The sequence below is a fragment of the Chelon labrosus genome, assembly GCF_963514085.1.
Source record: "Chelon labrosus genome assembly, chromosome: 7".
In the NCBI taxonomy this organism is placed as follows: domain Eukaryota; kingdom Metazoa; phylum Chordata; class Actinopteri; order Mugiliformes; family Mugilidae; genus Chelon; species Chelon labrosus.
Genome location: NC_140343.1, coordinates 6,137,580 through 6,161,264, shown reverse-complemented (window position 1 = coordinate 6,161,264; position 23,685 = coordinate 6,137,580). Strand labels below are relative to the sequence as shown.

The 23,685-nt window shown below is 44.4% G+C and overlaps 1 protein-coding gene across 5 annotated transcripts in view; it reads right to left on the bottom strand.

The window, feature by feature from the left end:
* nek7 (NIMA-related kinase 7) overlaps positions 1-23,685 on the bottom strand; it is a 90,419-nt gene that overhangs the window by 50,206 nt on the left and 16,528 nt on the right. For all 5 annotated transcript variants that reach the window (XM_084548484.1, XM_084548483.1, XM_084548485.1 and 2 more), the window contains exons 2-7: positions 20,864-20,951; positions 14,057-14,197; positions 12,810-12,872; positions 8,997-9,107; positions 4,025-4,133; positions 3,048-3,155 (exon numbers count right to left, since the gene is read on the bottom strand). In XM_084548484.1, the coding sequence (XP_084404610.1) occupies positions 3,048-3,155; positions 4,025-4,133; positions 8,997-9,107; positions 12,810-12,872; positions 14,057-14,197; positions 20,864-20,923 (592 nt within the window). In that variant the 5' untranslated portion in view covers positions 20,924-20,951. The remainder of the gene's footprint in view (positions 1-3,047; positions 3,156-4,024; positions 4,134-8,996; positions 9,108-12,809; positions 12,873-14,056; positions 14,198-20,863; positions 20,952-23,685) is intronic.

Sequence of the window (23,685 nt, the reverse complement as noted above, 5' to 3'; positions counted from 1 at the left end):
CACTGTAGATGTATATGTGTCACACAGTGTGTATGTGTGGGTGTGTGTGTGTGTGTGTGTGTGTGTGTGTGTGTGCATGTACGCTGCAAATTTATGTGAATGTGCATCTCTGTGCACAGATACATCTGTATGTGAGACAAAAAGACTATGTGCGCACAAAAGTGTGTTAGAGAGAAAAAGTGTGTGCATTCTTCTCTGTGTGTGTGTGTGTGTGTGTGTATAGGGGATGGGGGGTGGGGTGGGGTGGGGTGGGGTGGGGTTGGGGGGGTCTGCAGACTGCTGAGCCGCTGAGTTGAAAGCCTGGGAGCTGACAGGCTGTATGCCTGGACCTCCATCTCAGCTCCACCACCCTGCTCTACTGTTCAGCTGGGTGGCTGGGCTCATTACATACCCACGCGATTGCATGCACACATGCGCACACACACAGCAACACACACACACACACACAGCTATTCCTCACAGCTCTTCTTTCTATCCCTCTCTCTCACTCTTACTTTCCTTTTTCTCCTCCTTTTTTATCACATCTTTATATTATTTCCTCTTAATCCTCTCATTCTAACTTTTTTCTTTCTCTTTTTTCTCCTGTCACACTCTTCTCTCACACCTGAGACATTCTACCTTTCTTTTTGTCTTTCTTTGTCACCCGTTCTTCCGCTTCTCCTTTCCTTTTTCCTGACATATTGCTTTCTCCTCTCGTCCTCACTTCCCTCGCTCACTATTCGCTGTCATCGGTTCCAGTATTTCTCGCGCCTTCTCCCTCCGTCGTCCGCCGACTAAAAGTCAAAGCACCGTAGGGAGGGACAAAGGGGAGGGGGAGGCGAGGACAAGCGAGAGGTACAGAAACGGCAGCGGGAGAGAAGGAGAGGTGACAAAGAAAGACCGGCGAGATTTGCTGTGTGAAACAGACAGCAAGAAATGTCAAGGAGAAAGCCGGGGAGAGAGGAGGGAAAGCATGACGCACTCTTAGTCCCTCGTGTGGACGGGTCGTGGTGACCTACAGACTTCATATTCTTCTACAGTACAAGATCATCCACGGATTATTTAAATAAGGAGGAAAATGTTTTAGACTGCCTTTAGTATGGTGTTAAGTGATAAATAAAACTGCTCAGGGTGTTATCTTGAATGTTTTAACTTCTGTTCAGTCGTGTAAATGATCGTAATAACTGTGCATTAGAAGAAATATTAGTTATTTGTATAAATATACTGAGGCACTATCTCATCTGATTCAGATTAACGATGAGAGTATTCAGGATGACCCCTATGTACGTGGGGCTGCCTGTCCTCTTCCAGCCTAAAGAGGGTGCTGTGGACTCAGCGTTTAATGAGCAATCACAGACGCTCCCGCCCGGCTCTGCTGGCACCGCAGGATGCTTAGCTGATGGGGCTTCTGTTGAGTTGATCATGTGATTCACACTTTCTCAAAGGCTGGGCTGCTGCTGCACGGGGGCTGAGAATAGCACACTGTTTGTGGTAATAACAGTTTGACATAGGGAAGTGAGACAGTGTGAATGGCGGTGCTTATATTTGTCCATGGAGTTCGGGGTTTTTTTGCGGCGTTTTCCCAATCTGTGGAGCATCAGAAAGTTCCAGGGGCACGTTGGATAGCGCCTTCATACATCTGCACTATATTGTTATATATTAGACACTGGACAATGCTTTAATAATCCAGACACTAAAGTCCTGTAAAGGGAAAGTTTTAAATGATCAGAATCTGCACAAAATAGAAAGTAAATATAATGTGTGCAGTTCTGTGTGCAGCGCTATAAAAAAAACACCAGATCAAGATTAATGATTAATTTTTTATCATGCACTGAGCAGCTACTGTTTGCTTCTTTGTGTGCACTGTTGGAATAAATACATTAGATATCAGATAATTTATCTCCTTTTCATACAGTGATTATCACCATTGATGATTTGCATAGTTTTGTTTTAACCTCAGGCAGTCAAATATGTTTTTTTTACTGCATTAAAAAGTAGTCAGTGATTAGAGAACATTAGAATTAACCTGACCAGTAACTTATTGTCATATCTCATTATTTCTTTTTTTGTGTGTGTGATTAATATCTAAACTTCAGTTCCTTTTACGAATGAAAGAAGTACAGCTAAAAGCAGCAAAAGTCTGTCAGGCTGAAAGTTAAACCAGGGACTCGGCTGTTAAGGGCAGCTTAGTCTGTGTGGTTTAGGCCGTAACCACTGTCTAACTTTCAGTTATCACGAACTGATGGTTTCTTGACTTAACAACGTACACGAAACTGCAGCAGTGAGGAAGTGCGATGAGGGTTTGTGGGAAGAGGCTGGTGACAAATCGTTAGGACGTAGGTTTGTGTTTAAAAGACTAGGGCACACTTACTTGAAGTGCAATATTATATGAGTGTGTATATTTGCATTAAACCGCATGCATCCTGTAAAGCCAGGTAAGCTACAGGATTTAATTGGTACACCTGTCTACATATACACGTCTCAAAATGAGCATCTACTGAAATGTCCCAAAAATGAACAATTAAAATTCACGTGCGTTAAAGATAAAGCCATTAAACATGTGGTATCATTTTGTTTCATTTCATGCTTTTAGGTCTTAAACGGAGCCACATGGGCAGGTTTTGAGCAACATCTCTCACTTTGAACAATAATCCTGTGTTATATGAATTTTTCTCCCCGCGAGCGACAAACACACCCGTCAACACGAACAATAACGGCGATTGTGAAGCTGGCCCGGGCCGGTTTTACAGCACGCGGTCACACTCGGAGCCGTGTATCGCGAGTCTCGGTCTTCATCTGCGCCGGGGTTAAAGGTCGAGGCAACAGGAAGCGGCTAAGTGGCCTGTGAAGGGGCTGGGCAAAGCACTAGCTGGGCAGAATGACTATGTGACACATGGCTCTGGGCTCACCATGCCTAATGAAACACATCCAACACAGAGATTACTGGAGGAAGGGGTGTGTGTGTGTGTGTGTGTGTGTGTGTGTGTGTGTGTGTGTGTGTGTGTGTGTGTGTGTGTGTGTGTGTGTGTGTGTGTGTGTGTGTAGACATGTCGACTGTGGTAAGTTACCTAGTGAGTGAGCAGCAGTTGTTTTGGAGCTGAAGAACCGTCCCAGCCCTAAGTCTCCTAGTTTGACTACTCCAGTCGCTGTGATGAATACATTGGCTGGTTTGATATCTGAAAAGAAAAGAGGGTGCACACAAACATCTAAGTTAGAATTTCCTAAAGTTTTGCTTTTTAACGTACACTCATAAACACACCTGGATTACAGGCATAAAATTAAAAATAATTTCCATTGACGTGGGCGTTAGCGAGCCGTTTTCTCTAGTAATGCTAATGTGACCCGCAACAGCCTTTGAAATTTACTGCTCCCGTATAATCGTGAGTGGCTTTTGAATAGGAGGTCTCTGCTAAGTGGTCGTTAAAGCTCAGAGCTCAAGGTTCATTAGTGTCCCCGAGCCCTAATCAAAGTCAGTCCAAACGGAAGTGCATCACCTGTAGCTGAGAGTGTGTCTTCATGTGTGCAGAAGCAGCAGCAGCAGCAGCAGCAACCCACGTACATGAATCCAGGGCTTGGGTTTGACTGGGGCCTATTGAAAGCATGTGCGCCCATAAACACTGCGTTCTCTGGTCTATGTATTGCGTGACACCTACACTTAAGCCTCCTGTCATATGAAACAAGGGCATTCACACCAAAGAAAATTCACTCGCGCTATTTTATGTTATTTTACAGACTCGACCGAGTGAGGGGACTTACTCTAAATCAAGGAGAAAGGCAACTCGGCAACTCGAGGTAAATTTACAACCTTCCAAACATCGGTTCAGTTTAGTTCTTCTAATTTTTTGGTTAACAGTTTGCAGCTACGATTAAATACCCCCTTTCACATCTCAGAATATTAGCACACCTCGTTCTATTAGTACCCTAAAACATTAAGGGTGAAACAATTTATAAACACTAGCTGTGATCAGGAGACTTCGCAGACTTTTATTTTTAGTACTTCGTATTAGTACATGTGTGGGTGTACGTGTGTGTGCATCGACGCTACCTCTGTGCATGACTCTCCGGGAGTGCATATGTTCAAGCGCGCTGCAGAGCTGGACAAAGTATTTCCACACCGTCCTCTCTGGGATTAGCCTCCTCTGCTTCTTAAAGTGCTGCAAAGTAAAAGCAAGCACACAGACGCAGATAATCAGAGACTCCACTTTACAAGGGACAAGCTAATATTTTAAAATGAAATGGGCGAAAAGTCACATTTTTGCAGCAGAGTACAGTTTAAAAATGGTAAGAAAGTGTTCATGTACACGTGTGTTTATACAGTATCCTTCCCCGCTCTTAGTGACTCCACTCCTAATGCAACCCAGACCGCTCTCTGGGTCTGTCCCTCGCCTAAACCGAGCTCTGTCTCATTTTCCCTATGGCCTACAATGGAAAGCACATGCATTCTCGGGAACAGAGAGAAGAAATTTGTGGTACCTTCCAAAACTCTCCCATCTGGCACACATCACTTTTGTTAGGTACTGCTTTCAGTGGCACAGTGGTCCCAGTCGTTTTTTTTTTTTTAAGTTTATTTTATTTTTTTATTTTGAAAAGCAGAGCAAGTTGTTCTCGACCATCAGGACCACGGCCGCCCTCCAGAAAAGCCACAGCGATGACAGAGCTTCATGTTCGACATAACGGCTTATTGATCCACAATGAATAAAATCAACGACTGATGATGGGAACTCCTCCCTCAAACAGCAGTGCAGACTAAGAAGCTGTAAGAAGTATGGCTACCATCAGGATTTTATGGGGTTGTCCTTGTGGCTGCGTTCGCAGGGAAGAAAAGTCTGGACTTTAGCCAGCTTGGGTTTAGAGCCTTGCACATGACAATTACAATTTAAGCATGTAGCTGAGTCTCTTAACCAGAAAAAGCTATGGTGTGGCATTTTTACGTATAAATGTCCGTTACACTCAAGCCCTTACCAAAAAGAGTTTCCACACTGCAGATTAAGGTAATCAAGAGTCCAGTAAATTGTTCTGGAGTGTCGACAGCAACGTACACACGCTGGTGCGTCCATATCGGATTATATCAACCAGCAATGATTGGTTTGTCAGCACTGAAGAGTGGGGGAAACCACTTTAGCTACGAATGGAACAAGAATTCTTTGAATTCAAACTGAAGATGTTGCGTTGAGTCGACAGAAGCTTTTCTTATTCTTATTCTTATTATAAATCTGATGAACTCAATGAAATTATGATTTTAATCAGGCGAGGGAACATCCCTGACAGTCTCGTGAAGTATTAAAGGTATTTATTTCTCACCATACACTGATCAGGCATAACATTATGACCACCTTCCTAATATTGTGTAGGTCTCCCTTGTGCCTCCAAAACAGTTGTGACTCATCAGAGAATGGACATGGTCCTTCTGAGGGTGTCCTGTGGTGTCTGGCAACACAATGTTGTTAGTGGGAGGGGGGCCTTTGAGGGGAGGGGCCTCTGTGGACCATCCCACAGATACTTGATCAGTTTGGGATCTAGTAAATTTGGAGGCCAGGTCAACACCTTGTGCTGTTCTTCATGTTTTTTTTTAGTTGTTCCTAAAGCGTTTTTGTGTGTGTGCCTGTGTCAGGCTGCATCCTGCTGGGGATGGCTGCTGCCATCAAGGAGTGTCACTGCTACGGGGTGGTAGAGGTGTCTGGTCTGGTCTAGGTGGGTGCTACATGTCTAAGTAACATCCACATGATTGAATGCCAGGTCCAAATGTTTCCCACTAGAACAGTGAACTGTCACAAGATGATCAATGTCATTTACTTTGCGTGTCAGTGGTTTTAATGTTGTGGCTGATCATATGCACATATAGTGTGTATATATACACTTGCTAGTATGGATGAATCGGTTACAGAATTCACTCCTCGTCGACCACGTTCTAACAAATAATGAGCAGAACGATGACAGGAAATCTAAACTGTCTAAACAGCGGTCGTGACTTTGTTCCAAATATTGGCAAAGAAACACTATAAATTACAACTTCACATATAACTACAAAGCTAAACAGAGACTTTTAATAGTTCACACATGACAACAACTTTACTAGCTTCGACAATTTAGTATTTACTACCAGAGAACTTTATTGTGTTCCTTGTGAGGAGACGCTTTTTCTACTATAGAACTAGAATGTCATCTCCAGTGAGGTCAGGGGTCAAGAAAGAGAAAGGATGGGACGATTAAAAATTACTGGTCCCTGAACAATATGGGGGGAGAACAAGGAGGGAGAGACAGACTGAGAAAACATAAAAGAGACAGAGAACGATGAGACGGCAAATAGCGCAACAATGGCAGCCAGTGAAGCAGGTAATGTAGGTAAGAGATACAGAAAATGAAGGAAGGTGTGAAGAAGAGGAGGAATCAGATAGATGGAGGGATGGATGGAGAGAGAGAGGGAGGGAGGGAGGGATAGACCTTGGCCTACATCCAAACAAAGCCTCAGTGAGGAGCCATTCTTCCCTTGCCCTCCCATTTCCATATCAGAGGACTGTTTGATGTCAATGGGGGAGCACATAGACGCCCACCAACACCACCCCTCTTCTCCGTCGCTTTAACAGCAAACACTGCACATGCAATATTCTGTAAGTGCATGCAAATCAAGGACCATTTGATTTCATTTGAATTCAGCGATGGTCAGAGAGAGAGAGTAACAGAGACGTGAAGGAGAGAAAGAGAAAGGAGGAGAGAGCAGCGTGGAGGACGAGATATCAAAAAGAATAAAAAATGTTAAATTCATGCATCAGGAGGGGAGGGGGTGGTGGTGGGGGTTCTGTTTTACATATGGCACACTGTACGAATGTGTTTACTTCACATTATGACCTGATGAGGAAGAGGGACTGAGCCCTGGCAAGCACCTCTGGACTGCCACGGTTACACTGGAAAAACAAATCATTTAGAAGAGTCTGCAGGAATAATTGTGCAGAGAAGAGGTGCATATGTGTGCGTGCGTGCGTTGTCAGCAACCATAAGGATATGACACAGCTCCCAGGATCCTTGGTAGCTTAGCTAAGATAGCAGTGAGGCTCCGTGGTTTGTTATCCTACCTCTTCAGGCTGCCATGTTCCACCTTTAGAAAAACGCATCCCTGAATCTCCCTTTGTGTGCGATTCTCTGGTTGCGTGTGCACCATATGTATGTATAAACTGTGTATGTGTGTGTGTGCACTGGATATATATCAGCGTGTGTACGTGTGCGCCGAGCCTGCCATGTTCACTCTCTTGTACCACTAATCCTCGCCTCTCCTAATTTGCTGTGTTGAACTGTGCGGATGTGGAGCTGCTGAGTATGACTGCAAACAGCTTGTCGAGCTGTGCTGATACAACGCTGCAGCATCATTTATGCATGGGAGAAGACCAGGATTTTTACATGCACACCACTAATTTGCTATACTGGCAGGTTTTTATAACTACTGGGGGTTTGGTCGAAGAAAAAAAACAAAACAGGATGAGCCTGGGATATAATCGCTACCATTTTTGAACAACCTTGTTCTGTCTCCTGCTCCCTTCTCAACAAAATTCCTGCACTGGAAAACAGATAGAGGTTCAATATATAGCCAGCCTGACTCATGTGTCTCAAAGCAACACATTATGTATACAGTTACACTGGTCAGGCATAACATTATGACCACATTCCTAATATTGTGTAGGTCTCCCTTGTGCCTCCAAAACAGTTGTGACTCATCAGAGAATGGACATGGGCCTTCTGAGGGTGTCCTGTGGTGTCTGGTAACAGAATGTTGTTAGTGGGGGGGCCTTTGAGGGGAGGGGCCTCTGTGGATCATCCCACAGATACTTGATCAGTTTGGGATCTAGAGAATTTGGAGGCCAGGTCAACACCTTTTCATTTTTTTTTTTAGTTGTTCCTAAAGCGTTTTTGTGTGTGTGTCTGTGTCAGGCTGCATCCTGCTGGGGATGGCTACAGTGTCATTGCTATGGGGTGGGGGTGCCTGGTCTGGTCTAGGTGGGTGCTACATCCACGTGAATAAAAGGTCCAAAAGTTTCCCAGCAGATCATTAAATTGTCACAAGATGGTCAATGTTATTCACTTCTCCTGTCAGTGGTTCTAATGTTGTGGCTGATCAGTATAGTACCACAATAAATTTGATTTAATCAGACAACCAATGGGAGGCCTGCTTAGGATAAAAATCTGGGCAAAGTTTTTGAACAACAAGGCCAACAAAATAAAAACTCTGTCATAAAAACATCACCACAAAGGACGACTTTCATCACATTTGCTTCACCTCATGATCTGACGTGTAAAAGGTTTGAAGAAAATTCAAGATGAAATCCACATAACCTACGCTCAGTGTCTGTTCACATACTGTACACTTACCCCCTACACGCAGCACATGCTGGAGATTTACGACCATTAATCACCGCTTGATTTTTAACTATGTCCCGTTCACGGTCTTGGCAGATGTCAACACATACTACGGAGATGAAAGGAGGTTGCGGGAGGCCGTATATTTGATGGTTTTTTGGGTTTAGTGTGGAATGCTTGATTCAGACTGACTCAATGTCCAGGTAGTCAAAATCTTGTAAAAACTACAAACCGCAGACCTCCTGCCATCATTCCTTCAGCTATAAAAGACCTAGTCAGCAGTTTGTTGACTCTACGCTTGCAAATCCTGTCGACAACAAATGCATGATATGATGTTGGATTTTTGTCAGATTATCCCTCAAGGCGTTTGTTTGAATTAAAACCAGATAGGATATTATATGCATTGTAAGTATTTAATTTGGATAAACCGTTATCCATCCCAGAGGCTAAACTGTATACGGTGATTGAGTCTTTAAATGAAGATGACTCTTCGTGTTGGTATTTGGTTTATCAGATGAACCAAGACAACGTGTGTTTCCTCTTTTGAGTGTATATCCTTAAAGGATCCTGGGACGAGTGTTCAGCAAACTGTATGACCGCAGATCAGCTGCTCTTTCTGCTGTCTGGGAACAGTGTGAGCTAGAAGTGCAGATTTGCGGTGAGTTCTTTACCTTGATCATACGAGAGAGGTCCCCAGCGTCTGCTAGCTCCAGCACTATGTTCAGCTCATTGTCCTCAATAAAAGAGGCATGGTACTTTATAACATTGGGGTGGTTCAATTGCTGTCGGAGACAAAAAAAGAAAAAGAAAAGAAGAAGAGACATGTCAGTGAGAGAGCACACAGAGCGAACAGAAGACATGTTGGTGACACTCGTCACATTAAGAGTTTCCTTGGTCACATTCAGCAGGTCCCTGCAAACTTATTATACTATTCATATAACAAAAAAAAAAAAAAAAAAAGAATCTTGTTCATAACAGAGGTTTATGTCATGTGCAATTCACTCTACTTTCACCACCAATTAAAACAAAACACTTGAAACCATACATGGAATCCATATTAGGTATGTGTGGACCTAATGAGACGATTTTGTCCTCAAGTGTGACAAAGCTGGGGGACATGTCACAACAGCCCTGTCTATGATGACAACAACCCATGTGTGAGACACACACACACACACACACACACACACACACACGCCTGACAGCCTGACATGGCTGGCAGTCAGAAAAACAAGCAGCCCAGGCTCATCTCTAGCTGAGATTCTTCCCGTTGGCTGGTCAATAAGGCAGGAACAGCATTCCCCGTAGTAAACAAAAAGTTTCCATCCATCCAGAGCAAGAAGGGAAACGGGAGGAGGGAGAGAGGAGAGAGGAGGAGGAGTGATGAAGGGAAAGAAACAAATGACACGGTGACACAGACAAGCAAAGGGAGTGATGGAGACAGGGCGAGGTGAAGAGGGAGGAGAAGAGAACAAAGGTGAGGGAGGAAAAAGAACAGGAGAGGGATAAGGTAAGTTGAGTTAGAGAGAGAGGGAGAGAGAGAGGGACGGGGGGGAGATGGTGATATGTGGAGAGCTGGAGCCGTGATGTGAGCAGACGGAGCGGGGTGACACGCGTCCTCCGCTCGGCTCCGCTCTGCTTTCTCTGCTGTGATTAAAGAAATGTTCATGCTCTGGATGATGCCAAGAAGAGGGGAAAGGAGAGCACAGTACAGTACACTACGCTACACTACACTCTCCACTCCCGTCTCTGCATCCTTTCACAAGCCTCCTTCTCGTTCCTCCCCTCTCCCTTTCCCTTCCTCATGTCTCCATCTTTCCTTCTCCCTCCCTTGTCCTTTCTTGCCAGATGTATTTTTGGCTCAGAGTGGCAGTTCTGCACAGCTCCACACTGTAGCACAGCCAAGGAGTGATGACAAGCCCCCCCCCCTCCCTCCTTCCCCTCCTTCCCCTTCCCTCCTTCCTTCACCCGCAACAACTCTGCCACAACTTGAACCTCGGGCGAAGGATACAGAGAAATGAAGAGATATTCTCACATGCAGATGTTTATGTAAATGATGGATGGCACCCTACCACAATACAACAGCCATTCATTGGGAAGTATCACATAAAGTCTTGCATGATTATGTAATTACACATGCTGGCTGAGACCCACCAGCGTGTGTAATTACTTAATCATGCAAGACTCGATGTGATATATTTGTTGAGCTGGTGATGTGTTTCAAAGAAGAACGAGACACTGACTAACGGAATCCGATGGCACAGCATTAAGCCTGCTAGTAAATTAAGCTATTGTGTAATTATAAACGGACTCACGTGCTAATAGGCAGGCAGCTGGTAGATATATAAATATATAAACATATATTCTAGGGTATTATCAGCTATGGGAGATGAATCAAAAGCAGCTGCAGAGCCTAAATTGTTGATTTGTGCTGCAAAAAAAATAATAATTTACAGGAATTTCTTATCTACTCGAAGGGAAAATACACATGCACTCAGTTTGCAAAGGGCACACACATAGAGAGCTGGTGTAAAGATACAGTAAAACTGAATTTATAGTATGTGTATCAGGTTGAATGAAGCTGGTTGCTGCCAGTTCTCTGTCTTGTCAGTAAACCACTGGTTAATCCAATCAAATGCAGGACCCAGACATGCATGCACATACTGCACATTTTTCTTTTCTTTACACAAACACAGTGCACGACGCACAAAACACAGGAGGAGCAAACAGACATCATTACAGCTCTTCACTGCTGATTAGGGCAGATCATTAGTCGGGAAAACACAATCCGAGGCTTGATAGTAACCACGAGCGAAAAGGAATACGCAGCTGTGGGATTTCAAGAATGTGCAAAAATAAATAAATAAATAAATAAAAAATTAGCAGATTGGCAGAAATCAGGTTATTTATTTCCGCAAGCAACATTCTTCCCATCGGCAAAGGGTTTTAGACAAAAGGGCAAAGTGAGAAGAAGTGGGGCTCTCAAGTTGAAATCATCCTGCCAGAGCAAGGAAACACAGATGAATGAGCAGACGCAGACACAGAAAGACAAACAAACAAATAGGCATCCTGTTGAAAGGCCATGACTGAGTGCATGTGTGTGTGTGTGTGAGGGAGGGAGGGAGCGAGAGATCACGGGCGACTATATGTGTGTCATTCCAGTCGGTTCATGCCAGTGTGCCTCTCATTATTCTGATTTGGCTGTGTCTCCTGTTGGCCTGTCTAGTGGGGGATAAGGCAGAAGGACTGTCTCTCTCCGTCTCTCTCTCCCTCTCAACACACTCGCTCCTTTATTATCAGGCTGGCTGGGCAGTGCAGGGCCGGGCGTAACTTCCATGTTCACTAGCAATCAGCTTACAGGAAGAATAGAAGGAGAAATGAGGCACCGGGAGGAGACAGAAGAGACATGGAGGGAGAAACATAGCAAACGGCCAAAAATGTACAGGCAGAAGAGATAAGAGCAAGCAGAGGGAATAGTCTTAAAAGGGGTTGGAGGCAGATGATCATATATTAAGAAAGAGGAAGAAAAAAAAGGAAATGAGAAATATACTGTAAGTGGCAGGTGGAGAGTGACAGTTAACCCTGCCCTGACCCCTGACCTCACTGGAGGTCACGAACACGGATCAGGCAAACCCCCGCCGCCTCGTGCCATCAAGTCAATGATCTGTTACTCAGATTACAGATCTCTGCAGGATCTCGTCTACATCAGAGTATCGCTGCCTTTGATTGGCCCCAAAAAAGCCCCGGGAGCCCCAATGAAGTGTTCTGAGTGGCGCTAACTAATTGGTTTTGTTTTCTTGTTCTCTCTAATGTGTACGTGTGAGAGCGTGCATATGTGCACAAACTGCCTGGAGTGCACACACACACGCACGCGCACACACACACACACGTGTCTCAGTCAAACTACAAACACAAGAACTCCAGGACACATCTAGGATCTTTCAGACAGGCGGAGATATTGGAGCTGTCATTAGTTTGTTCATTAGTACTTGAGAGCAGCGCAGCAGTTGACATGTGTTTAAGGTGGTTTAATAAATGAAACCACTTCATGGGAAAAGGAGTAAAGCAAGAATGAAAAAAAAGGGAGGAGACACATAAAAGACGCTGCTGTTGTTGGCGCTAGACATTATAAAAACATTAAATGAAAAAAAAGAAGAGCCAATGTGAGCCTGGAGGGATGTAATAATGCTGCTACGCTCACACACACACACACACACACACACAAAATCAGAGACAACACACACATGTACGCTCACACACGCAATACTCATTGACATTCTCACTTGTGTGCTCAAATACTCCAACACCCCTCTGCATTTGTAACCATCCAAGGAAACGCACACACACACATGCGCGCAACACACAAATCCAGGCCGTCTGGTGCAGATCAATTGTTTTTCCTGTGGTGGAAGGTCTCAGCTGAGGCACCTTAAGAGAACAGAGCACAGAGCATGGCGCCGTCTCCCTCTTCCCTGGTTCTTTACCTTAAGGAGATCTATCTCTTTGATGCAATCTTGCCGAGCTTTGGCATCCATCAAGTCGAATATCTATCAAGAGATCAAAAGGGGAGAGGGGGAGAGAGGGAGAGAGGGAGAGAGGACAGAGAGGGGTGTTATGACATATTCAAAAAAATGTAAGATGGAGAGATACAGAGGAACCAGGAGGAAAAAAATAAAACACTAAACAGAGAACATGGTTGCTGTTATCTGGAGGGTGGCACCGGAGTGACTACAGGTGTTTCACATCTGAGTTACACGCACATGTATACCCTGTGTAAGGTGTATCTGTGGTGTGTGTGTGTGTGTGTGTGTGTGTGTGTGTGTGTGTGTGTGTGTGTGCATCTGTGGTGTGTGTGAACGTACAAGCTCAATCTGAGCAGCATGTCCTCGAGTATGTATCTGCACCGTCACTAAGAGAACTGCACCGTCATAATGATATTGTACTGATCTTCACATGCAAACTATTCACAATAACACCGATCAAGCATAACATTATGACTGTCTAATATTGTGTAGGTCTCCCTTGTGCCTCCAAAACAGTTGTGGCTCATCAGAGAATGGACATGGGCATTCTGAGGGTGTCCTGTGGTGTCTGGCAACAGGATGTTGTTGGGGGGGGGCTATGGGTCCTATGGGTTGAGGGGAGGGGCTTCTGTGGATCATCCCACAGGTACAGTGCTATTCTTTATGTTTTGTTTGAGTTTTTGTGTGTGTGCCTGTGTCTGGCTGCAACCTGCTGGGGATGGCTGCTGCTATCACGGAGTTTCATTGCTATGGGGTGGGAGGGACGTGGTCTGGTCTTGTCTGGTCTAGGTGGGTCGTACTAGTCTTGGGAACATCCACACGAATGCCAGGTCCAAACGTTTCCCAGCAGAACATTGAATTGTCACAAGATGCTCAATGTTATTCACTTTTCCTGTCAGTGGTTTTAATGTTGTGGCTGATCGGTGTATGTTTCAGTGTGTGGGTGTAGCCGTTGACAGATACAGCGATTACATGTTCTTTAATTTTTCAGCGTACAGACTCGTCCGATTTATCTTTGGCCTTCTGGAGTTTGATCAAGCTGTGTTTGTGTGGAAACAGTAGCAGCATGCGGTAGTCTGAGGTGAATGCTGAGCACGAAAATACCCACAAGTGTAAGCGTATTTGTTGTTGTGACAGATTTGGCTTTAATAAATGTCTATTTGTTGTGCACTTGGTTTCAAAGGTGACACATTTACTCAGCGTCTCACCTGAACTTTCTTCAGGGCCACTGATGTGTTGTCTAACAGGTATCTGGCTCGGTACACCTCGCTGAACTGGCCACGTCCAATCTTCTTCTCAATCTGGAAGTTAGCCAGTGAATTATGGCCCATATCTGGCTGCAACGGTTTCTGCAAGAAGAAGAAGAAAAAAACAAAACAGCGTTAATATTTATGCATACACACACACATACACCCTCAATCTGCAAGGGAAAAACAAATTCTTTACAGACATTTTGCAGTAACCGTGTATTTGTCATTGAAGTGCAACTATCTCTGCGCTACTGAAAGCAGAAACGATCAGGGCTGAGGGGTGTGGGTGTAACTGAGGTAAAGCCCGGCTTGTGTAGCTTGTTTTGCTGAGAGGCTGCCCTAGGCTGCTGAAGATTTGACTGGCACTGGGCTGATGTGTCACGCTGTGAAAGGTCTTTAGGAATGTGCATAAACTTAACTCCAGCACCTCGGCGTACGTATTAAAAAAAATTTTCTTCTTTAATCAATTTAAAAACGTGAAACAGAAAGTCAATACGCAAGCCAATCAAAGGTTTTATAGGTAGCACGATAGTATCATCCGGCACCTGGTAGTAAAACATGTCTGCCAAGCTGGCACGCGACATTGACTTTTAGTTACGACAGCTAGCAATTAGCGTTTTATCTGATACTGACACGTGGATGGAAAATGATAATCTGTAAATAATTAACCCTCGCAGGGAAATAAATCCATCTTATGGGCGCCGTTTAGTGCTCAACAGGATGGGAGCAAAGGTGAAAAAACTATTTTCCTACGGGGATAGACAAGCTATTTTATTTACATAAATGCAGGCGTCTAATCGCTCCATCTAAGGTTTTTAATTTCAGTTATCTTTCTCCTTTATCTGCCAAGTTATATCAACGACAGCCTGGCACCGAGCCACAGACTAAAAGACTCCTCACCTCTCCTCCCCGCATGATTGGCTGTGCAGGCTGTGACACTCACCTTCCGCAATTAAATAAATAAAAAAAACATTTAAAAATAAACCTCTTGGATGTAATGTGTGAAAAACGCACGGAGCAGAGGCTGCGTGACCTTTCGAGCCTTTTGGTAAACTTGTAAAAGGCGTTGGCGGGAGCAAACAGAAGGTGACAGATATCAGAATGCCACATGTCACCAGCGCTTCTGCCAGTGTGGCTGTGGGAGCAGCTCAGGGGCAAGCGACTTAGGACGGAGGGACGGATGAAGGGGAGGGGGAGAAGGTCAAAAATTAATCTCCTAAGCACTAAAACATGCAAGGAGGGAGTGTCATCGCATTTGTTCGCTTCACTTGCGTCTCGCATTTTGACAAAGTTAACATGAGAACAGCCTGGAGGCTACACAGGATTCCCTCAGCTGACTCACTACAAGGAAGACAATGACATTTTTTTTTTTTAATTCAGTGAAGAATTAACAACAAAACAAACCAAAATATCAAAAAAGGGAAACAACCACGATAAGAACAGCTACTGACCATTTTCACTACTGACCAAAAGTTGTGATTAAATCATAAAATTTTCTGTCACAGCCTTTAACTCAAAAATATTTATTATTAAAGTCATAGGGACCAGCAAAACATTAGTATTTTTGTTGCGCCTTGTAATGTATTTTAATACTGAATACAAAACTACATATGTACATAAAGATTAAACCCCTAAACACATTAACAAATACAAATACAATGAGAGGAAGCACAGCTCCAAATAGGATTGTTCGTATCAGGCTGGAAGACTAGAGGAGGGTGGTGGAGGGTGGTGGGGGGTGGGGGGGTGGATGGTGGGGGCACCAATTTAAGCACTTCATTGTTTTGTTTTTTTCTAAAAGTTGACAGCCACAGAAAGAGACGTGAGCCAATGAGATGCCCTGTCCAATTAACACCGCCGAGGTGTGTGCATTTTTCAGCATGACACCACCATCATCCCAAGCTGTCTGGGAGTCACTGACAGCGAACATGACACACTGCTACACAACTCATTGTTCAACAGTACCTTAGATCTAAAAAGAGGATATAATGCTTCGCTAATAGCAACCACAAAATGCGTTAACAATGCTGACATACTGTTCCACTGCAGGCTCGGCGATGAGACAGAACCGGATGGAGGGGAAACAAAATTAAAAACCTACAAGGTGTGACACAATGGAAGTGCGGCCATATTGGGCGATGACTTTTCATGATGTGACAGAAGCATTTGTGCAAGGATGCGGGACGGACAGTCCGAGGTGTATAGATTCAGAGGGAGAGAGGGAGGCAGGGAGGGAGGGGGAGGGAGAGAGCAAAAGAGGGAGCAGAGAGGACAAGAGGGCATTGCTTTCATTCGCTGCGTGGTAGCTTGACAAATGTTAGCATGAGCCTCTAAAGCGCTGTGACAACCGCCTGCTGAGAGCACAGTCTCGCTAATGTGTCCTGGCATGCCAGCCTCGTAATCACACATTTACATATGCAATGACCTACATTTGCATGTCAGATCGCACACTGTCCAGCGTGATTAACAGTGGGCACCTCCCCGTGTGGAGTCGCCCTGGGTGGCAGCAGAGGCCATGCGAGGGCGGAAGAGAGGGCTGGAGGGAGGGCGGCTTTTCTGGCAGCCAAGGGGCCGGGCTGCCAGGCAGGATTATGTCAGCCAGCGGCCCCGACATTAGACACTTCATTAGAGCTAATCTGTTTAGCAGTGGGCAGTGTATGTAAACTTCACAGGCCATTTGCGGCACCTCTTCGCCCCCTGGCCTGGCCTTCAAAGGGCAGCCAGGCCACAGCTGACTGACAGCCCGTCTCATCTGCCGCACATGGGTGTCACACAATCAAGAGCTCCCAGCTGAAAGACAAGGCCCTGGCAAACACACGCACACACAAACATGTATGTATAAGAGGACGTCACAGAGGAATGACCCTGAAGGAGGCAGGGGTCAGAGTCTGGACAAAACCGGGAGGACAGGGTTACACAGAATAATAAGGACCTTAATATGACGGCAGAGCTCGAAGATGAAGGTCTTAGATAAATTCACGTCATTTCTTGGGAATTTACTTTAATTGATCACAGGATTAGTGGTTAGAGAAGCAGCTTTGAGACTGTGAGATCACTGGTTCCATCCTCTCTATGTCCACAGAAGGAGACACTTGATCAAGCACCAAAAAAACAAAACAAAAACTAGTCCCTAGGCGCCTTGGATGGCTTCCCACTACTCCAAGTGTGCTCAGCCGGATGGTTTAAACGCAGAGATGAAATCTTGTTCATGTGTGCACACGAGCTGATTTGATTTGATTTAAATAATAACTCAGGTACATGGTCAGTACACGTTCAGGGATTATCAGAAATTATCAATTATTTCAGGCCTTTAGGGGAAATTAAAGCAAATACCAAAAACTATCTATTTCAAAAGGGAAATCTTCACAATACAGGTTTTGTTCATGCTTTTTCTTGACTTAAATTCTTTTTGTTCCGTACCATGCGGTGTGCTTACTGTTTCCACTCGCATCATTCCGGTTTGTGATGGGGACAAGCTGCAGGGGATGAAGATTAAGTGGCAGTTGTGCAAGGCATTATGGGTAACGTCTGTGAGGGACAGCATGTCTTGGGTATAAAGGTGACACACAGCTGCCATGGGCAAGTCACTGGCAGGGGGATTGAAAGAGAGAGAGATGGAGAGAGAGAGAGAAAAGCAGAGAGGGAGCAGACAGACAGCCCGACGGAGGAAGTGTGATACGGGCTGCCCAATAATGACACCGTTGCCAAACACAACTGACAAGACACATGGAGAGTGGAAGAGGGAATGCGGAAGACAGGGAAAAGGGAGATAGGATGGCGGGGGGGAGTGGTGGTGGTGGTGGTGGGGGACAAGAAGCAGAGGGAAGAGGGTGTGATGTGACAGCCCAGCAGTGCCAACGGCTGCCACAGAAAGGCCAGCGGCAGCAGAGAGGTGCTGTCGAGTGGAGAGAGACCGAGAGAAAGAAGCTCAGGGCACATCCACGCGAAGGGAGGCTAAATTTGAAAGCTCATCTCATCCGTTTCCGCACACGTTCTGCACCCAATCCAGCAGCGGAGACACCCAAAAGAAAAAAAAAATGAAGCTTATTGGGAAAGTTTGTCATTTTTCTTCAAGCCTTTTTACGACAGACAAGAGGTCGTGACTCTCTAAGTTTAGCGTGGACGTGCGTCATTTTCACATGCAAGCAGTGTTTACGAAATCTGTCGAATTAGCTTGGATGTCGTCCAAGAGAGACAGAGAGGGATACAAGGAGAGACAGAGACAGCAACGGGCAAGGCAGGCAGGCAGGCAGGCAGGCAGGAGGGGGCCAACTCCCACCCCTCACCACCAGTCCCCTTGAGCAGGCACCATGCAATATTCATCCTCAGCCAGTCAGCCAGTGAGCCAGGCAGGCAGGCAGGCAGTCATACCGGCAGGATTCACCCCAAAGGTGCTTCACATTCTTCTCCTCTCAATCGACTCCGCAACCACGGAGCCGCCTTGTCTCCTCTGCGCTTACAGACAGATCTGTGTCTGTCAAAACTCTGCAGTGACGATCAAAATCTGATCTGAGGGGGCCTCCTCAGAAACCCTCCCACTCACTCAAGAGCAAATGCGCCATTAAAAATGCACATCTCACCAGCTCATCTCGTTTAACTAATGCATATGCATCATACCTCCGGGACCAAGAGAAATTATATTGCAAGCGATACAGAATATCCTTCATTACATATACAATTCAGATTTTCTTCAGGAGGAGGCTGGTGTGTTTTTTTCTTTTTTTTTTTTTCCCCTCGCTGCCGAGCAGACTGAACCTTGGGAAAGTGTGAAACAGATACAGGACTTGTTGAAAGACACCCATCTGGATGCTGGTTAGACAGTCATCTACATAATCTAACTGACTCTCTCTCTCTCTCTCTCTCTCTCTCTACCGGCTCCCATTAAATGTGAAATCGGCTCAAACATGCTCTGTGAGAGCGAAAAAACATGATGCAACACAGAAAGTTCACCGTGCTACCAACAACCGAAGCACAAAAAAAGTGAGACTGGAATTAACACTGATGTAAACTGCTAGAAATAGATTGAAAAACAGAGAGCTGAAATCATTAAGCCTGAACAATAACACTTGATCAACTGCGGGTATGCATAGGGGAGCATTGCCTAAGTCAAATTAATTATTAGAGCTTTTATCTGACTTTCTTCCTTGTGCAGCCCAATTATCCTTAATTTTGCAATTACAAATCTTAGAATAAATTAACTCCCATGGCAATTGCAGAGTTAATGTTGCTGTGCCCTTGCATAGACACAAAAAACAACAACAAGTACAGCGCTATTTTTAGTGTTGTTTCCTTTCTCAAAAAGAACCCACATTTACTCTGGGGCATATGGATGATCCTCTTTGTTTAAAGTCTATTCAATACTTATGGAGGCAAAAACATCCTTCTGTAAAGAAATCAATGTGCCTGATGTTGGAGGGCGGTATTAAAATCCAACAATGACCAGATCTGCAACGAGCAAACTTGAGCTGTATCGAACCAAAGGAGACATGCAGGGGGAGGCCAGGCTCTGCCAACCTCCAGAGCTCTGATCAATACTAACAACTCAACATTCATCCACTGCTGTCTGTCTCACACACACAAGCTACGCCGCTCTGAAGGATGGTTGGATTTGAAAGGCGCACGTTGATTGACGCAAAGAAAAAAGGGTAAAGTGGAATATTTACAATACAAAATGTCAAGATGGTGGAATGACGTGCTTCCAGCGGACGGATGAAGGGATGTGGCATCACTGTCGGTATCTATATTACCACAATCTGAGATTTAATAACTCACTACAACGAGGAGGCAGGTGTGAACAGGGCGCCATATGGACACGCAGCTCAACATTAATGTTTGCCAGCTTAAAAAATGTTGCTACAAACACCGAAAACTTGCCAAAAGCCAGGCAAGGAAGGCAATAAAACTGAACGGAAACGATGAAAAACCAGCACCACGGGGCTGTGATGGGATAATATTGAGGAAATTCCTACAGATTTGGTCTGAAAACCTTCCTTAGTTAGGATAAGACCGGAAGAAGGACATATTTAGAGTTGCTGTATGGGAGTACCTGAAGAGAGCAGGCATGTATGATTAAATAATATATAAATTTAATTCAAATGGGGTTTGTCAGTTTGAACGATGACTGCTAACGTCACATTATTGTATAATGGAGTGAGCTAAAACAAGACTTCACTGCAGATTTCCTAATATTTTAGAATTTAAACTTGCTTCCTCACCAGCGTGCTAGCTAATTTTCATTAAATTTAAGCAACATATATTTTAAAATATCCTCTCCGTGTAGCTAGCTTCAGTAATGGGGTTCTTTACAGTGTCTTTAACACAGCAATTAGTTGTGAGGCGTAAGAACGGCACTTTTTAAACAGTTCTTTTACATTTTAACCCATTTAATCTCAGTTATTTTGCAGTCAGCTATCACAAATGGGTTTTTTTTGTTTGTTCCCGATAGCTTCATATTTTCCATTTTGCTCAAGGAAGCGTGACAGGCAAATAAAACATCAGAACAAAAGATGCATCACCATGACAAAATACATTTTCCAGGTAAACCCGATTAGCCATTCAGCAGAAGTAAAGAGTAAGGTTTACACATGTCTTACATGAAATACTGCCCCTTAACAGATCTAACAGCACTGCTAAGTACGGCCTAAAAAAAAAAAACAATACCTACCTCAGTATTTTAGCTAAATAAATATGTCAGGCCGTTTATTTAGTTCTGCGACGTACTTCACAACCCCTTGAGCTCACACGTGTGTTTGTGTGCGAGGTTACCTGCTGTTGAAACACGGGCACGGCCGCTTGCTGTCCTTGAGGCTGCGTGTCCATATCCATGGTGTTAGGAGCTTGATCCTGTCCACCTCTGGGAGACAAACACAAAATAAAAGTTCTCGTTAGCGGACTCGACGCTGACCATGAGACGCGACACTTAAACAAAACACACCAACGCTCTTTTAAAAAAAAAAGAAATGTCTGCAGATTCCACAACGCCACCCAGACACGGACAAATGTTCTCTGTTGTTAAAACCAAGGTAATACGTGATGGTTGCTGCCCACAGTGTCCGGTTTCAGCAAAACTGGAACCTACGTCATGCCTGTGGATCTGACACCCTTTGTCTGGGTCCCTCTCAAGTTGCAGCACGGCAGAGCTACAGCAGGCAGCAAAATTAATCTGAACAAAGCGAGATAATGCAACCCTGTACTTCCTTGGCGTGCGTCCAAGAACCCTTTCATGGGAATCTGTGGTTACTGGTAAAAGAAATTCCATTGTATCTTCTGTTTTCTCAGATAATACAAGTCACAGTGGGGTGAGTGCAGTCGAGAATGGGTGCACATCCCACTACCGTTTAATTGCATGTTCTGGCATGTGGCCTAGTCAGAAGCTAATTGCCAAAGATACACTACGACCAGTTGCTTGGCTTCTCCCCCCACTTAAAACAGACAGTGCTATAATATAACAGGTTACGTGAATGAATAATTTACATATTTGGAGAAAAAAAAAAAGTATGATGCAAAACTTATATTCACACGTGCAATTAGAATGTGATTCCGCCGTCTACACTCGACTCATGTATGTGGGAAAATTTCAGCTTTTGACAGATGCCCCAGGATCATCTCTAGTCTAATAATTAACTATGATTCGCTCACGATTTACACAGGATGCACAGCACGCGTAACGGCAACGGCGTGTCATCCGCAGGTAAACGGATACATGAGGTGAGATATTTGCATGCATTCATCATAGAAAATTAAGCCAAGGGAAAAATGTGCTCACATTTGCTGTGATGTTTGACTGTGTGCATACCTGCAGGGCGTGCACATGCGTCTACACGTTGGGTACTTTTGAACAAAACCAAAGTGGCAAATGCTGGAAAGTATTTCCAGACAGAAACTATCAACAGAGACGAAAAAATAAAAAATAAAAAATTAAATCCTGAACTTTGCTTGTGAGTCAAAACAAAAACAAAACAAAACAAAGAAATGAGGTAGACTACTACTGTCTATGGGTGGTCAACAAATCCATATTCTAGGGTAAGGAGACACAACCACTATCGTCTTTCTTCCAATATCTTATTTACATACGTGTCCCGTGTCTGGACTGGACATGGAAAGTTACACACAAGGAAAAAGGATACAACTCACTCCAGTGGGACATTTGAATGCATTTCCACTGGAGCGATGGAAGACTTCCTGCACACATCATGGGCCGGTGATTTGTGTATTTGTGACCGTGTCTTGTTACTGTTCCCGAAAATCTCCCCCGGGCCAATAGAAACCCCCCCCCCCCGTCTAATGCAGAGGAGAATGACACTGAAGAGTAATTCTCTTTGCTGGTGACATTAATCCCCTTTCTATGACAGACACACGGACTGACGGACAGATCTACGAATGTTTCCGTGTGTTGGGGAGTTTGTGATATAATACGCTCTTTGCTAATAGTGTGGTTGATTATTTTAGATTTACTTCAGCTTTCCTTTCTCTGGTTTTCGTGTGAGCTTTGATGATAATAAAAAGTGTTTGCACAACACTGTTTCTCCTGGGATCCAATTGACTACATTAGGAATATTCTGTGCCGAAATTTACATTAAATGCTCGTTTCAAACACGTCTTAATCATAGCAGATTTAAAAAGAGTTTATAAATAATAAGGATTTAAAAGCACCCACTGCTAAGAGGCAAAAAAAAAAAGGCAAACTGGATAGACACCATTAAACGTCTAAGTAAAGGAAACCTAGAAAAGAAAAATAGTTTTCGAACGCCAACTATTGTTGTTGTCTGTTCTGGTTGGGCTGCCTACATGCACCCCTCACACCGTACTGGGTTATTTGAGTTTTACAATATTATTTCAGGCAGTGTCCCAGCTGTATACCAGCATGTTCAATAGGCTGTGACTACCCCAAACACATTATAAGTTTAAACAACGACAGGCTAAACTGCTACAATTCTGGTATATTAAACTGTAAAGTGTTTGATATGATGATTATTAAATATTTAGTCACTTACGTCTTATATTTTTGCACTTCTGTTTTAATTTGGCCCCGGGCCCTATCGAAACAATATGGAAACGACACAAGCGCGCATGGGGATTTTAATACCAGGTGAAAACAGGGGCCCCATCACGCTGACTGGATGCTGACTGACTGTGTCTCGTGGCATTTGGATTACGGTGTCACGGGGGGGGATTTGCCAGTTTTCCACCCAGCCGGCCTTCGTGCCCCTCGTTGTGATTCTTTGCACTTCAGCCTCGTGTTCTGTTAGATTGAGGCTGGCACCCATGCTCCTCTCCCTAACCCTCTTGTGTTTCCGACTGTCTTAAGTGTCAAAATAACCAGGGGCGTCTGAGCTCCCCGACGTTCTTTTGCCTCCTACGTCTCACGTTAACGAGATCAATTAAGACTGCCATGTTAGATTAACATACGGAGGGAAACAACACAATTAACGGAGCTAACTCAATCGAGAGGAGTAAACGAGGCACGGTCGCACTCTTAGGGAAGTAATGAATCTAAACCTTGTACTAAGGAGTGGACAAATACACACAAACCTTTAATCTGCTAAATCCCTTCCTCTAAAATCTCCACTATTTCTCTCACCGTCCCC